We start from the raw sequence: 15,414 nt of genomic DNA on the forward strand, positions 1-15,414 counted from the left end.
ATAGTTATTACGTGGATGGGAGACCACCGAAGAGGAGGAGGAGGAGGAGGAGGAGATTGGATTTATACCCCGCCCTTCACTTGGTGTCTCAGAGCGGCTGACAAACTCCTTTCCCTTCCCCTCCCCACCACAGACACCCTGTGAGCAATGCTCCCTCTAAGCTGTGGAGTCTCCTAAGCAAAAAGTCTACTTTGTGAGCTACTGGCATTAAAGTTGTGAGCGAGCGATTTGGCTACTACATAAATTAGTTTGCTCTGGAGCCCTCCTTCCTGAGCTGAGACAGAAATGTGTGAGGCGGAGGCTAAAAAACTGTGAGCTAGCTCACACTCACTCAGTTTAGTGGGAATACTGCCTGTGAGGCAGGCGGAGCTGAGAGAGCTCTGACAGAAACCGCTAAAAATCTTTTCAAGAACAGCAGAAAATGATAAACTGACTCTAGAAATGAGATTAAGTAAAGAGTGGACATTTCAAAAAACATGGACAAAGTTTTATGATTGGTATAATGCAAATGTAATAGAAGACTAGGCAAGAATAGCGCAATGGACTTGAGAACACAGAAGATAGAAGAATGGAAAGTATTTGATATAGAGTTTTTATTAATTAAATAATTGCATATAAGCATATAACATAACTGTACTCTTGGTATATATGTTATGTGTAGTAGAGTGTCTGTTTGTAGTGTGCAGATTTGTTTGTTGTAGATTAAAAAAAATTAATAAAAGTGTACCTGTGGGTACTTTAAAAGAAAAGAAAAGAAAAAGAGGTGCAGAATCTCATTAGCATAATTTATTAGCATAACTTATTTTGCATATGCCACACCCCGGTTCTCCCAAATTAGAGTCCGCGCACTTCTGCGCCCTTAACCACTACTCACCAAACTGGAGTTGCTATGCAGAGGAAGGCAATCATAAATTGCCTCGGCTTCTCTCTCCCATCCAAATACTGACCAGGGCCGACCCTGCTTAGGCTCTGAGATCTGATAGCCTAGCGTGGGCCATCCAGGTCAAAGCAAGAGACGGCCAGAGGTGGTTTGCCATTGCCTGCCTCTACGTAGCGACACTCGATTTTCTTGGTGGCCGTCTCCCTTCCAAGTTCTAACCGGGGCCGACCCTGCTTAGCTTCTGAGGTCTGATGAGATTGTGCTAGCCGGGGCCATCCAGGTCAAAGAGCAATAGCAGTAGGCAGGGCTCTTTTTGTACAAAAAGCCCAGCAGGAACTCATTAGCATAATAGGCCACACTCAACAGCAGAAACTCTGTAGCATATTAAGCCACACCCCTGACATCACAGCTCATTAGCATATTAGACCACACCCCCATGTTACCACACTCACCTTTTGCTTCTTATTCTGTTTACTCTGTTGTCAAAACCCAGGGCTTTTTTGTAGCAGGAACTTCTTTGCATGTTAGGCCACACACCCCTAATGTAGCCAATCCTAATGAGTTTCTGCTGTCGGGTGTGGCCTATTATGCTAATGAGTTCCTGCCGGGCGTGGCCAACTCAGGAGCCAGCCGGAACTCCGTTCCTGTGCGTTCCTGCCCAAAAATAGCCCTGGCAGTAGGAAAAGCAGGGTTTTCAGTGGCGGCTCCATACTGGTGGAATGAGCTCCCGGCAGGGCCCTGCGGGACCTTTTAGGGTTCCACAGGGCCTGTAAGACGGAGCTCTTCCACCAAGCTTTCAACTAGGAGCCGCCCCCACTATCACTACCAACTCTCAGCTTCGATGGCTGGCTTGTGTGAAGAACATCGAGAAATTGAAAAACTTACAAAAAGTACGCCGTCTTGTATAATTAGCGAAACATTGACAGCAGTTGTTATTACTGTTGCTGATATCGGATTGTTTTAGGACGATTTTATCGGATTTTAATCGCTATCTATATATCGTGTAAAATGTTTTAATGAATGTAAGCCACCCTGAGCCTGCGTTAGTGGGGAGGGCGGGGTATGTTGAATAATAAATAAATAAATAAAATCCCCTTGATATTCCTTTCCCCCCATTTTTTACGCCAGGTAAACCCTAACAGTATCGCTGCCAAGGACGGTCGAATCCGGGAAGGCGATCGTATCGTCCAGGTGAGTTGGGGGAACGGGGGGAATCGACGCGTGCGTGTGTGCGGAGGACGAATGCTTCACGTCTGTATTTAAACCTCCCTTTTCCCTCCCTTTCCTTCACTTGTAGATTAATGGGATGGAGGTGCAGAATCGCGAGGAGGCCGTTGCAATTCTCACCCAGGAGGAGCGGACAAACATCTCTCTGCTGCTGGCTAGACCCGAGACTGAGGTGAAAGGCCTCTAGATGCTTGCCGTGGCTGATCCGGAAGCACGGGGCGGACTGCGTGTTGGATCTGGAAAGGCAGTCCAGGGGAAGGGCGTCCCAAATGCAGACTTCTCCGATGGCCGCCACCCCTCCTTTGCCGTAATAGGAGGGTTCCTTTGAGGATCTGCTGCTGTTGTAAAGCTTTGTAGCATTTTCTTATTTAGGACAGGGAAGGTCCTTTAATGGAGGGGCCGGATGCCCCCCAGCTAACGTATATAGAAGTATGAGATGATACGGGGGGTGGGGGGTGAGAGGGAATCCAGCCGTCAGCTTGGCCAGCGAGAACATCCTTCATCACATTAAGTTGGTCGTCCCTGACTTAGAACAAAGGAGGAGAAAGTTTTTAATCAAAGTCTGCCCGTGCTAACCGGAACACAAACAGTTTGGGATTCCTCAGAGGGACATAGTTTCAAAGGGTAGTTGTGCTATGTGAGGTGCTTGCTTATAGGGGAAATTGTTTTTCCTTTAAACACTCTCTGAGTGCATAAACTTGGTAGTTTTCCGCTGCCACCAGGAATTAAAAATTCCAGTTCTCTCTCTTTTGGTAGTATGACCTAGGGTCTGGGCACTTCTGAGGATTATGTGGCCCTGAGGAAGTACTGTACTGATTTCTGGGATAAGTTTAAACAAAAATTGATTTATTTAATAAAGAACAAAATAGGTTTCTGGTTATTTTGAACAGTTGCTGAAGAAAGGAACTTGTAAATATAACTGGCAAAGCTTGGTGCTACACTCTCAACCTCCAAACTCCACTCTGACAGGCTTATACACTCAGTATACTCTCTCTCTCTCTTATATAGCCACACAGGCTAGTCTCTTTGTTTTATTCACACTGAATAGAATCAACTCGCTTAGTCACACAGACTAAACTGTTGGTCTTATTCACACAGGATTAGACTCAAAATTCCATAGTCACACAGACTATGCTCACTCTTCAAACTTTACATACAGAATCACATCATAGACACACACACACAGAGAGAATCCTCTGACACCCCTCCTCCCACACTCTCAGTCATCAGCCAATCAAAATATACTCATCTCCCTCTATCACTCTTCTTTCAGAACTGCAGTCAAAGTAAACATTTAAAGGAACACACACCCCCAAACATGAAATTATTAGAGGCTACTTTGCACGAGAACAGCTGGATTCGAGTTCAGAAGCGCCTTAGAGACCAACAAGACTTTCAGGGTACAAGCTTTAGAGAGTCAAAGCTCCCTTTGTCAGATGTGACAGAGGAGCTGCGGTCAGACATGCCTTTAGATCCAGCTTAGCTGCGAATGCCTGACAGATCTAAAGGGCACGCTCAGACAGCAACATCTGGGAAACGTCCCGCAGTCATCGGCACCCCATGCTGCCCCGCCACAGAAACGGAGTTAAAAGACACCGGGGGAAGTCGGTCTTAACTGGCCACGGATGGACTTCCCACTGTCTGATCGAGCAAGCACACTCTCAAGCCGCCGGGATGGTCTGCCCATTCCATCCTGACTTGGCACCATTTATTTATTTATTTTTTGCTCACTTAGTGGTATGCGCATAACCACATAATCAGTCCATGAAGAACTCCATGGAGAACTCTCCGCATGGGGGTTCGATTCCTCGTTTATGCGCACGTGCACAAAAAGATTTTTAAAAACCCACCCCACGCATCCGAATGTGCCGTCTGATTGCGCAGTGATGGGCAGTGTTCCCTCTAAGCTGAGTCAGTGTGAGCTAGCTCACAGTTTTTTAGCCTTCAGCTCACAGCTTTTTGCCTTAGCTCAGGAAGGAGCGCCTCAAAGCAAACTAATTTGTGCAGCAACCAAATGCCTCGCTCACAACTTTAATGCCAGGAGCTCACAAAGTAGAATTTGTGCTCACAAGACTCCACAGCTTAGAGGGAACATTGATGATGGGCTGCGATTATACTGGGATGCTTGTGCAGAGTTTGCAATGGATCTTTGCTTCACTGGAGAGGAGGCATTTCTTTCTTCCCTTATTTCTAAGGGAAGGGTACACAGGAAAATCTACAAAATAACAAAGACCTAAGGCTACATCTCTACAGCTACAAAATAGACCGACCACACGGTCTCACAACAAGGACCGTAATGGAGATTCTTCTTCTTCTTGACCCCTAGAAGGAAATCACCTGAATGCATTAACCAATGATTGTGAGTAAACAGACTTAGATTTCATGGGCTTTGTTTTCATTGGCTCTGAGCCAGGTTTCCCTTCCAGGTCAGTCTAAACAACAGCACACAAGGTAAACAGATTTACCCTATCATGACTGAATTAGACCTTGCAACACGCACATATTTCCAGCAGTTGGATCGAGCAACTCCGTTTCAAATGCCAACGGATGAAATAGTAGCACCTCCCGACCACGCCGAATGGCACTTGTAACCACAGCCAGGGAATGTTGACTCTCAAAGTTATACCCCAAAAACCTTGTTGGTCTCTAAAGTGCTGCTGGACTCAGAAGAGAGGAATATTGTTGTATAGATCCCCCCATGACAAAGTCGTAAAGATATTATTTAGGAGTTGGGTTGGGCTAAGCGGGAGGAAATCTCTAGTCTTTCCTGTGCTTAACATTTGATCGAGGAAGACACTATGACGGCCACGTGGCAGCAAAAAGTAGCCACAGAGGTAGATGCTTGGGCTCCTTGAAGGCAGTGAGGAAAGAGCCTGAGTCTGACTCCTGTTTGCCACGTTTCTTGTAATTTTCCCAGTTGTCCAAGCGTTGGAAGGATAGTGACCGGGAGGATTTCCTAGATGACTTTGGCTCTGACCATGAAGCAGGAACAAGACCCCATCGGCTCCTTTCTCCACCAGACCAGCAGGTGTGTGATCTAGAGGGGGAAAGTGGAGACAAGCCACACTTACTGTTCTTCAGGCCTCCGTAAGAACATAAGAAAAGTCCTGCTGGATCATACCAGTGGTCCATCCAGAGCAGCATCCTGTCTCACACAGGGGCCAGGTTCTAGTCCAGCCTCCCGTCTCACACAGGGGCCATCCAGTTCCTCCGGAGGGCCAACAACAGGGCAGAGAGGCCGAGGCCTTCCCCTGATAAGGACACCAGAAGAGCCCTGCTGAGTCAGACCAGTGAGGGTCCCTCTAGGCCAGCCTCCCGTCTCACACAGGGGCCAGCCAGTCCCTCTGGAGGGCCAGCAACAGGGCAGAGAGGCCGAGGCCTTCCCCTGAGAAGAGCACCAGAAGAGCCCTGCTGGGTCAGACCAGTGAAGGTCCCTCTAGTCCAGCCTACCGTCTCACACGGGCCAGCCAGTCCCTCTGGAGGGCCAGGAACAGGGCAGAGAGGCCGAGGCCTTCCCCTGAGAAGAACACCAGAAGAGCCCTGCTGGGTCAGACCAGGGAGGGTCTTTCTAGTCCAGCCTCCCATCTCACACAGGGGCCAGCCAGTTCCTCTGGAGGGCCAACAACAGGCAGAGAGACTGAGCCCTTCTCCTGATGTTGCCTCCTGACTCTTTGATTCAGAGGTTTAGTGCTTCTGAATGTGGAGGTGCCCCTCAGTCACCATGGTAGTAGCCATTCATAGACAGATCCTCCATGGATCTATCAAATCCCCTTTGAAAGATATTTATTCCTATGGCCATCACTACATCCTCTGGCAGCGAATTCCACATTGTAATCACACTCTGTGTACGGTAGTATTTAAGAACATAATAACATAAGGGACGCCAATGTTGGATCAGGCCAAGGGCCCATCCAGTCCAACACTCTGTGTCACACAGTGGCCAAAAATACCAGGTGCCCTCAGGAGGTCCACCCATGGGGCCAGGACACTAGAAGCCCTCCCACTGTTCCCCCCCCCCCAAGCACCAAGCTGACAGAGCATCCCTTGCCCCAGACTGAGAGTTCCTCTCTGCACCTTGTGGCTAAGAGCCACTGATGGACCTCTGCTCCAGATGCTTATCCAATTCCCTCTTGAAGCCATCCATGCCTGTAGCTGCCTCTGTGGCAGTGAATTCCAAGTGTTCATCACTCTTTGGGTGAAGAAGGACTTCCTTTTATCCGTTCTAACCCAACCGCTCAGCAATTTCATGGAGTGCCCACAAGTTCTTGTGAGAAAGGGAGAAAAGTACCTCTTTCTCTACCTGCTCTTTCCCATGCATAATCTTATAAACCTCAATCATGTCACCCCTCAGTCGTCGTTTCTCCAAGCTAAAGAGCCCTAAGCGCCTTAACCTTTCCTCATAGGGAAAGTGTTCCAACCCTTTGATCATTCGAGTTGCCCTTTTCTGCACTTTTCCCAAAGCTATAATATCCTTTTTAAGGTGTGGTGACCAGAACTTCCTTTTGTATTTCCTTTTGTCCGTCCTGATTAACTATTTGTATTATTATTGCAGTATTGAGCCTTATTGTACCATCTATGCTTGACCACTGAAGACGTTTGGTTAGGCCAAAACACGTCAGATCACATTAGGTTTCATGTGTGTACATTGTACAATTTCATCTTGTACTGAGGCAATAGTTGGGCCCATAACTTTTTAAAAATTATCTTGTAATCAAGTACATGTATTTTTGATGATTTTGCACTATTTGTATGTTTCACATTTATGGTTTTTAGGAATTGTCTGTCAGATTTGTATTTGTATAAACTTCCTAGTTCTTAGTTCAATTATTCCGGTTAAGTTTTTTGTTCCCTCCTCCAGTTTGGTGCAGTGGTGAGGAGTGCGGACTCTAATCTGGGAGAACTGGGTTTGATTCCCCGCTCCTCCGCATGCAGCTGCTGGTATGACCTTGGGTCAGTCACAAGTTCCCTCAGAGCTGTTCTCTCAAGAGCAGTCCTCGGGAGAGCTCTCTCAGCCCCACCTACCTCCCAGGGTGTCTTTTGTGGGGAGGGGAAGGGAAAGGAGTTTGTAAGCCGCTCTGAGACTCCGAGTGAAGGGCGGGGTATAAATCCAATCTCCTCCTCCTCCTTTTTCTTCTTCCTCTTCTTTCTGAGAGGGTAAGAGGGCCAAAGCTTCTATAGCTCTTCGCTCTGGGGAAGCGAAGTCAAAAAAGCCTTTGGTGGTGTTTTGGCTCCCACAGGAGTCCGCCAGTTGGAGTTACCCCAACCTACCGAAGACAGCAAAAACACTGGTCCAAAGAATTATATTCCTGCTTCTCTCTCTCTTTCGGAGCTGCAGTGGCCCAAGTGGTTAAGACACTGAACTGCAGGCTGTGGAAGGTCAGTAGTTCAGTAGTTTGAGACCCGAGTGCGCCGCATGATGGAGTGAGCTCCCGTCTCTAGTTCCAGCTCCTGCCAACCTAGCAGTTCGAAAGCAAGAAATTGCAAGTAGAGAAATAGGTACCACTTCATTGGGAAGGTAACAGCGTTCCGTGCGCCTTGGTGTTTAGTCACGCCAGCCACATGACCATGGAAATGTCTTCAGACAGCGCTGGCTCTTCGGCTTTGAAACGGAGATGAGCACCGCAACCCTAGAGTCGGATTCGACTGGCTTTCGAGCAAGGGAACCTTTACCTTTTACCTTTCTCTTAACGGTGCCCTGTCTCTTCTCTCCACAGAGTGAACCTCTCCAGGAAAAGCCTGCCGGGGATCCCGCCACCCCCCTGACCAACAGCCAGGAGCTGGACAGTGGCGTCGGGCGCACCGATGAGAGCACCCGCAACGAAGAGAGCTCCGAACATGACCTCCTTGGAGACGAAGCCCCCAGTGCCGCCAACACCCCGGGGAGCCTGCGCAAATTTGGCCCCAGCCTGCAGCCCCGCGACTTCCACTACAGCATGGACTCACTGCTGGCCGGGGAGCCGCCGAGCGCCGTGGGCACTGACATGATGCCGGGGCTGACTGACGAAGAGTACGAGCGCTACCGCGAGCTGCTAGAGCTGAAATGCCACCTGGAGAATGGCAACGACCCGGGCTTGGTGAGCTCGGCGCTGGACGTCAACCGCAACGAAGTCGCCCTTCTGGAGGAAGAACTCCGCCACCTGGAGTTCAAGTGCCGCAACATCCTGCGGGCCCAGAAGATGCAGCAGCTGCGCGAGCGGTGCATGAAGGCGTGGTTGCTGGAGGAGGAAGGGTTGTACGCCCTGGAAGGAGAACCGAAGAAACACGAGTTGTCTGATATCACGGAGCTGCCGGAACGCTCGGACAAGGACAGCACCAGTGCCTACAACACCGGGGAGAGTTGCCGCAGCACCCCCTTGTTGGAAAGCCCCTTGCGCCGCTTGGCCGAGCACCCCAACCTTAATCGGACTGCCCCGCCTTCGCCTCCACAGCCCAAATTCCGCCGGGAGGAACGGGTGCGGCGCAGCCCCAAAGCGGGTGGAGAAGGGAGCCCCTATCTGACCCGGCGGCAGCGGGAAGAGCCTCCTCCTCCTCCCATCAGCCCGATGAGCCTAGCTAGCATATGCAAGGACTCTCTCGGGGGCAAAGGGGAGCCCCGCATGGAATGGAAAGTGAAGGTCCGCAGCGACGGCACCCGCTACGTGGCCAAGAGGCCAGTGAGGGACCGGCTGCTGAAAGCCCGGGCCATGAAGATCCGCGAGGAACGCAGCGGCATGACGACGGACGACGACGCCGTCAGCGAGATGAAGATGGGGCGCTACTGGAGCAAGGAGGAGCGCAAGCAGCACCTGATCCGCGCCCGCGAGCAGCGAAAGCGCCGCGAGTTCATGATGCAGAGCCGCCTGGAGTGCCTGCGGGAGCGGGAAGGCAGCGAGGCCCGCGGGGTCTCCGGGGAGGTCAACATCTTGGCCCTGAGCCACCGCAAGACCATGAAGAAGCGGAGTCGCCGGATCTTGGATAACTGGATCACCATCCAGGAGATGCTGGCCCACGGCACCCGCTCCGCAGACGGACGCCGGGTTTATAACCCCCTCCTCTCCGTCACCACCGTCTGAGTCCATGGAGACGGATGTCTGAGGACGCTGCCACGCTCCTTTCCCCTCTGGGTGTGTCAGAGAGCCGGCCTCCTTTTCCGTGACCGGGGAAACGGCTCTTCGGACACACCGGGGAAGCGTTCCATGTTGCCCTCTGAGCTCCGCGGGGCTCAGGGAAGGCCTGACTCTCTGAACCAAATTTCGGGACAGTTAAGCCCAGCATCCCTTCCTGCCTTAAGAGCCAGGGGGGCGAGAGGGGCCCACTCCAGAGTCTGCACCCATCCAGAACTTTCTGTGGAGAGAGGCCCATTATCCTGCTGTGTACACCTTCTGCCTTGCGAGGGAGTCCCAGGGCAACTCCGTTACCCTCTCAGACGGAAAGCTCCTTCCAGCTTGGCCCCTGCCGATCGTACTCCGTCCGAAGCACAAGAAATCCGCTGTGGTCGACGCACAGTGTGCAGAGCACAAGGGACGTGAGGGGCTCGCCTGCCCTATAGGCTGACAGCACCAATGAAGAACCCCCCCCCCAACAATAACTGGGATGTTGTGACATCTTTCTCTCTTCTTTTCCTCTCTCTCGCTCTCTCTTTTTCCTCTTCTCTTTCGTGATTGTGGCTCTCAGTTTCCTTTTTTTCATTTCTCTATTTAAAACCCGGAGCCTTGGGCCCTGGCGGCTCACCCCGCAAGCGACTGAAGAGTCCCCCCCGTCCTGCATTTTCTACCATCCCATCGCCTCCCTCTGTCCTAGAGGGAGGAACGCCGGCTTAGCATTGGGAGGCTGTGGAGCAGATAAGCTTGCGGTAAACCCGGCGCCCGTGGCTGAACTTGCATTGTTACAATAAAAACTGTTGTTTCTACTCATTGCAGGAAAAAAAAAGCAGCAACCATAAGTTTTTGCGGGGTTTTATTTCGAAAGACGAATGTTAGAGGACAGGGACTTCCAACACTGTTGACTCTGCAGGCCCTTTCGGAGTCTTGAGAACGGGTAATGGGTGTTACGGTAGGAAGAGGGAAATGGTGCCTTTCCTTGCTGGGAAACTTCCTTCAACCGAGGGTTCCCTAGAAAGTACCCTGGTAACCAATTGCTACTGCCTAAGACCTCCTGAGCAAAGTCTAGGAGAAGATCCACAGCCGAAACAGATGAATCAAAAGAACGAGAAGACTGTGAAAAATGACGCTAATAAAGATAATAAGGGTCGTTATGTATTGTTTTTCACAAGTTCTATATAATGCCGATATATAACATTCACAAATGCCACACTTATTAGTACAAAAATCTTATTATAAATTCACAAGTTTACAAATTCTCAGATTCTTAAGTCCACACATCCAAAGCCTAATGAAGATTCCGGATAAATCTTCCGTTTCAGTTGTTTTCCTCAGAGATGGACAGATATTATCTCCAATACTGGATTATGAATGTTGATATCCAAAATTTCCAGTAATGATTTCAAATGCCATCAAGTTTCAGATCACAGAAAATGAAGAAACGTGAATTTAAAAATGGGCTGGTAGGTACAAACTATCATTTCAAAGTTTATAATAAGATTTTTGAACTAATAAGTGTGGCATTTGTGAATGTTGTTGTCAAGGCTCAGGTGGGGTGTCACCTGACGCTGCCACCACTCTGGTTTTAGGATCCCTTGAGAAGGCCCAGAGCACCCTCCCAAGACCTTCAGACCTCCCTTGTTTGGCCGAATAATAGGCGTGAGGATCAGGCAGAGTAAACAACAAAGAAAAATTACTGGCAAAATGTCAGGTTCTACAATGCCAAGACCACGGCCTCACAACCCGGAAAATCTACAGCAGAAGGTTTATTTTTACAGGAGGTCAACCCAATATGGGGAAACAAACAAGGTGCAAGAACAAAATCAGTAAGGGGGTGAAACGAAAAGAAGCCAAATGCCCTAACGCGTCTAAACTTACCGTCCCTAGCTCACTGTCTCAAGTGGGCCTCAGTCTGCTCCCCCTTCCTCTCAGGATAATAATAATAATAATAATAATAATAATAATAATAAAAAGAAAAAATTCAGCTTATATCCCGCTCGAACCCCTCCCACGGGGTCTCTGAGTGGCTTACATGGTTTGTTATCCCTAACTATGGGCACATACATCATTGGGGCAGGATTGCCTACCAGCACCCAGTGGGATTCAGTTGGTATTTCCTCAGCTTGCCTCGGCTCGGCTCCCGGCCAAGGATGAGGGTCTCTCCCCTGCAGCGGCCTTCCTCCTGGCCCTGCCCTCTTGGAAGGAAGAAAGAACAGCTCTTCTTCTGTACCAGCTCTTTTGTTCTAAGTCCCCTTTCTCTGTGATTGGCTAAAATTGGCACCAAAACCTCTCAGGAGCTTCTGGGAGCTGTAGGCCTGGCCTCCTCCCACTGCTACTCAGGCTCCCTGGGCCTGCTAGGCCTTTGCTTGCACAGCCCAGATCATGACGTATATTGGCATTATATAGAACTCGTGAAAAACAATATAATAGTACGTCTTGAGAGCATCTAGACTGACCTGCTGAGAAGGTAGTCTTCCAGCTCAGTACTGACGCAATAACAATATAACTTATAACCAACTTGGTAGCACCTGTGCAGTGTAGCCCGCGGGGAAGAGATTAAGAGAAATATCCCAGAGAGATAGATTGTACTCAGTGAAGCCACAAAATATCTTGATAGGAAGGATTGTTGTAAAAGAGAGAAGAAGAAGAAACAAAGGAAGAGGGTGGTTGTGGTGGAAAGGAGGCAAAACAAAATACAGGGGAAAGCACACAAAACAACAGAACAGAGGCATTCAAATTAAAAGCAATGCAGGCCCTGTTCACACGGTGCATTTGCCACACTAAAGATACGGATGATAGGCGGATTTTCCAGGCGCAATCACACCACATCTGGGAAGCGTAGTGCACCCGTGGCTAACCCGTGGCTTTTTGCCGAAGATACGGAGGAAAACACTAGTACATATGATGTGCTACATACAATGTGCTAGTTTCCAGAAAAGCGTGGCAAGGGTGTCTGATCGCGTTTCCGCTGGAATCCCATGGCATCTGGCGCCCGCCCATGTCCCGTTGCAAACCGGATGTGTTTGTTTTTTTAAGTCTCCACAGGATGCGCACAAACGCCCACCGGCACATGCGCACACTGTGGTGAGGGAGGAAAATTCCCATTTGCCACGGAAGCGGCGCCTAGCGATTGCCAGTGTGATCGTGCCATGCCGCTTCTTTGCCGCGCTGCAGGATAGCCATGTGATCGGCACCTAACGGCATAGCCACGGGACCTCCACGGGACATGTGATCGGGCTGCTGCGCGTTACTTTGCTCCGGGGCAAACAGCCGGGCTCCCACCCACCACCCGCATTTTCCGGCCCGTGTGACCGGGACTGCAGTTGAACTAAATAAGCTAAACACACATTACCTATTATGTAGCAGGTTCCTCAGACCATGTGCAGAGCTCCTTGTGGTAACAAGACATTGAAAGGGTCATTAACTCCTACCCAACCTATGAACCCAGTTTCCACTCAAGACTGAAAACTGAAATGAAGGAGAGATCCCAGATATTTATGCTGTGGAATTAGACCTGACTCAGCCTCCTTTCTAGGAATGATGAGCTGATTTTTGCCGGCTTCTCACGGATCCCCACCTCTGATGTCAGGATGCGGTATAGTCCCATTTCCATCAAGCACCTGGAAATGGCTGTGGACTTCCATGACAAATAGATGGTCTGGTCCAAACCGGATGGTCCTTTGTCCAAAAGTTGTGCAGTGGGGATCCTGCAGGGACTTGCAGTGGGCACCTCACTTTCCCCTGTATCCCCAATCCACACACTATCTTGTTTCCCCCCCTGCTGGCAGCCTCCATAGCCTCACCTCTCCCTGCTTCCTGTTCTCCTTTGCACTTATCAACCAACCAGCCTTTTATCTGAAGTGGTTAAGTGCGCAGACTCTAATTTGGGAGAACCGGGTTTGATTCCCCACTCCTCCACTTGCACCTGAGCCACTGGCATTAAAGTTGTGAGGGATAGATTTGGCTGCTGCATAAATTAGTTTGCTCTAGAGTCAGCCTTCCTGAGCTGAGACAGAAATGTGTGAGCTGGAGGCTAAAAAACTGTGAGCTAGCTCACACTAACTCATCTTAGAGGGAACACTGCCTGTGAGGTAGGTGGGGCTGAGAGAGCTCTTGACAGAAACTGCTTTTTTTCAAGGACAGCTCTTATCAGAACTACAGCTTGCCCAAGGCCATCCAGCCAGGTGCAACTGGAGAAGTGGGGAATCAAACCCGGTTCTCCTAGAGTCCACGCACTTAACCATGACACCAAACTGGCTGTAAGATGCAGGCCACCCACCTTTTTCTTCCTTAGCTACGGCAGAATAGAATGGCATTCCAGAGGGAATAACCGTAAAAGCCCGCCCACATTTTGGCAGCAAGCAGATCAGTATAAATGCAGGTGAAACACGTCCGAGGTCAGAGGCTTGCCGGCAAAACCGGGCCGGCCATGAAAATAGCCGAAAGCGGTGATCGAGCACTACCTGGATACCTTCCGTTTGCTCAATACAGGAAGCGGCACGGATCCAGGGAACCGCCACTAAGAAACACGTCCTTTGCAGGATTGCAGCTGAACATTCAAGCCAGTGAGCCGTCCTCCCCCCAAGCCCCTTCCCGATTGGCTTCCCCAACTTTAATCCAACATTAATGCGACTTCAGAGCCGCAGTGTAATCCCCCCCGCACTGCGCCGGCTCACACCCGGAGCTGCTGTTCTTAGGCGGATAAGGAGCCGTGGCATGAATACCGCTGCACCCAGGGACGGGAATGCTTAACAGGATTAAGGGAGGGGGAATCAGGCCCAAAGCTCACGGGTGGGAAAGCGGATGCCGGCGCGGCAGATCCCCAACACCTCCGGTTGGAGCAGCTCTTCCGGGCAAGGAGGGGGGTGCTATAGATACGGGCTCAGCCCAAGAATTCCTTTCATTTCCATGGTAGTGCTCGCTATTTGGTTTCTCCCCCAGTCACACCATGAACCTGCTTCATACTGAATCAGACCCTTGGTATCAAGGCCACTGTTGCCTACAACTGGTAGTGGCGCTCCAGGGTCTCCAGTCGAGGTCTTTCCCATACCTTTGCTTGCACAGCCCAGATCATGACGTATATTGGCATTATATAGAACTCGTGAAAAACAATATAATAGTACGTCCTGAGAACATCTGGACCGACCTGCTGAGAAGGTAGTCTTCCAGCTCAGTACTGACGCAATAACAATATAACTTATAACCAACTTGGTAGCACCTGTGCAGTGTAGCCCGCGGGGAAGAGATTAAGAGAAATATCCCAGAGAGATAGATTGTACTCAGTGAAGCCACAAAATATCTTGATAGGAAGGATTGTTGTAAAAGAGAGAAGAAGAAGAAACAAAGGAAGAGGGTGGTTGTGGTGGAAAGGAGGCAAAACAAAATACAGGGGAAAGCACACAAAACAACAGAACAGAGGCATTCAAATTAAAAGCAATGCAGGCCCTGTTCACACGGTGCATTTGCCACACTAAAGATACGGATGATAGGCGGATTTTCCAGGCGCAATCACACCACATCTGGGAAGCGTAGTGCACCCGTGGCTAACCCGTGGCTTTTTGCCGAAGATACGGAGTAAAACACTAGTACATATGATGTGCTAGTTTCTGGAAAACGCGGGGCAAGGGCGGGCGACTGATCGTGTTTCCGCTGGAATCCCATGGCATCCGGCGCCCGCCCATGTCCCGTCGCAAACCGGATGTTTTTTGGGTTTTTTAAAGTCTCCACAGGATGCCCACAAACGCCCACCGGCACATGCGCACACTGTGGTGAGGGAGGAAAAAAATCCCGTTTGCCACGGAAGCGGCGCCTAGCGATTGCCAGTGTGGTCGGCACCTAACGGCCTAGCCATGGGACCTCCACGGGACATGTGATCGGGCTGCTGCGCGTTACTTTGCTCCGGGGCAAACAGCTGCGCTTCCCCTCCTCATTTTCCGGCCCGTGTGACCGGGACCACAGTTGAACTAAATAAGCTAAACACACATTACCTATTATGTAGCAGGTTCCTCAGACCATGTGCAGAGCTCCTTGTGGTAACAAGACATTGAAAGGGTAATTAACCCCTACCCAACCTATGAACCCAGTTTCCACTCAAGACTGAAAACTGAAGAGAAGGAGAGATCCCAGATATCCAAATATTTATGCTAAGTGGAATTGGACCTGAGTCAGCCTCTTTTCTAGGAATGATGAGCTGATTTTTTTCCGGCTTCTCATGGATCCCCACCTCTG

At 50.0% G+C, this 15,414-nt stretch overlaps 1 protein-coding gene across 1 annotated transcript in view; it reads left to right on the plus strand.

Moving 5' to 3' along the window:
* Positions 1–9,159, plus strand: part of PDZD4 (PDZ domain containing 4) — a 71,982-nt gene extending 62,823 nt beyond the window's left edge. The window contains exons 4-7 of the mRNA XM_015405614.1: positions 2,009–2,071; positions 2,178–2,279; positions 5,025–5,135; positions 7,822–9,159. Of these exons, the coding sequence (XP_015261100.1) occupies positions 2,009–2,071; positions 2,178–2,279; positions 5,025–5,135; positions 7,822–9,159 (1,614 nt within the window). The remainder of the gene's footprint in view (positions 1–2,008; positions 2,072–2,177; positions 2,280–5,024; positions 5,136–7,821) is intronic.
* The last annotated feature ends 6,255 nt before the right edge of the window (positions 9,160–15,414 follow it).

The sequence above is a fragment of the Gekko japonicus genome, unplaced genomic scaffold (assembly GCF_001447785.1).
Source record: "Gekko japonicus isolate JY-2015 unplaced genomic scaffold, Gekko_japonicus_V1.1 scaffold3552, whole genome shotgun sequence".
NCBI lineage: Eukaryota > Metazoa > Chordata > Lepidosauria > Squamata > Gekkonidae > Gekko > Gekko japonicus.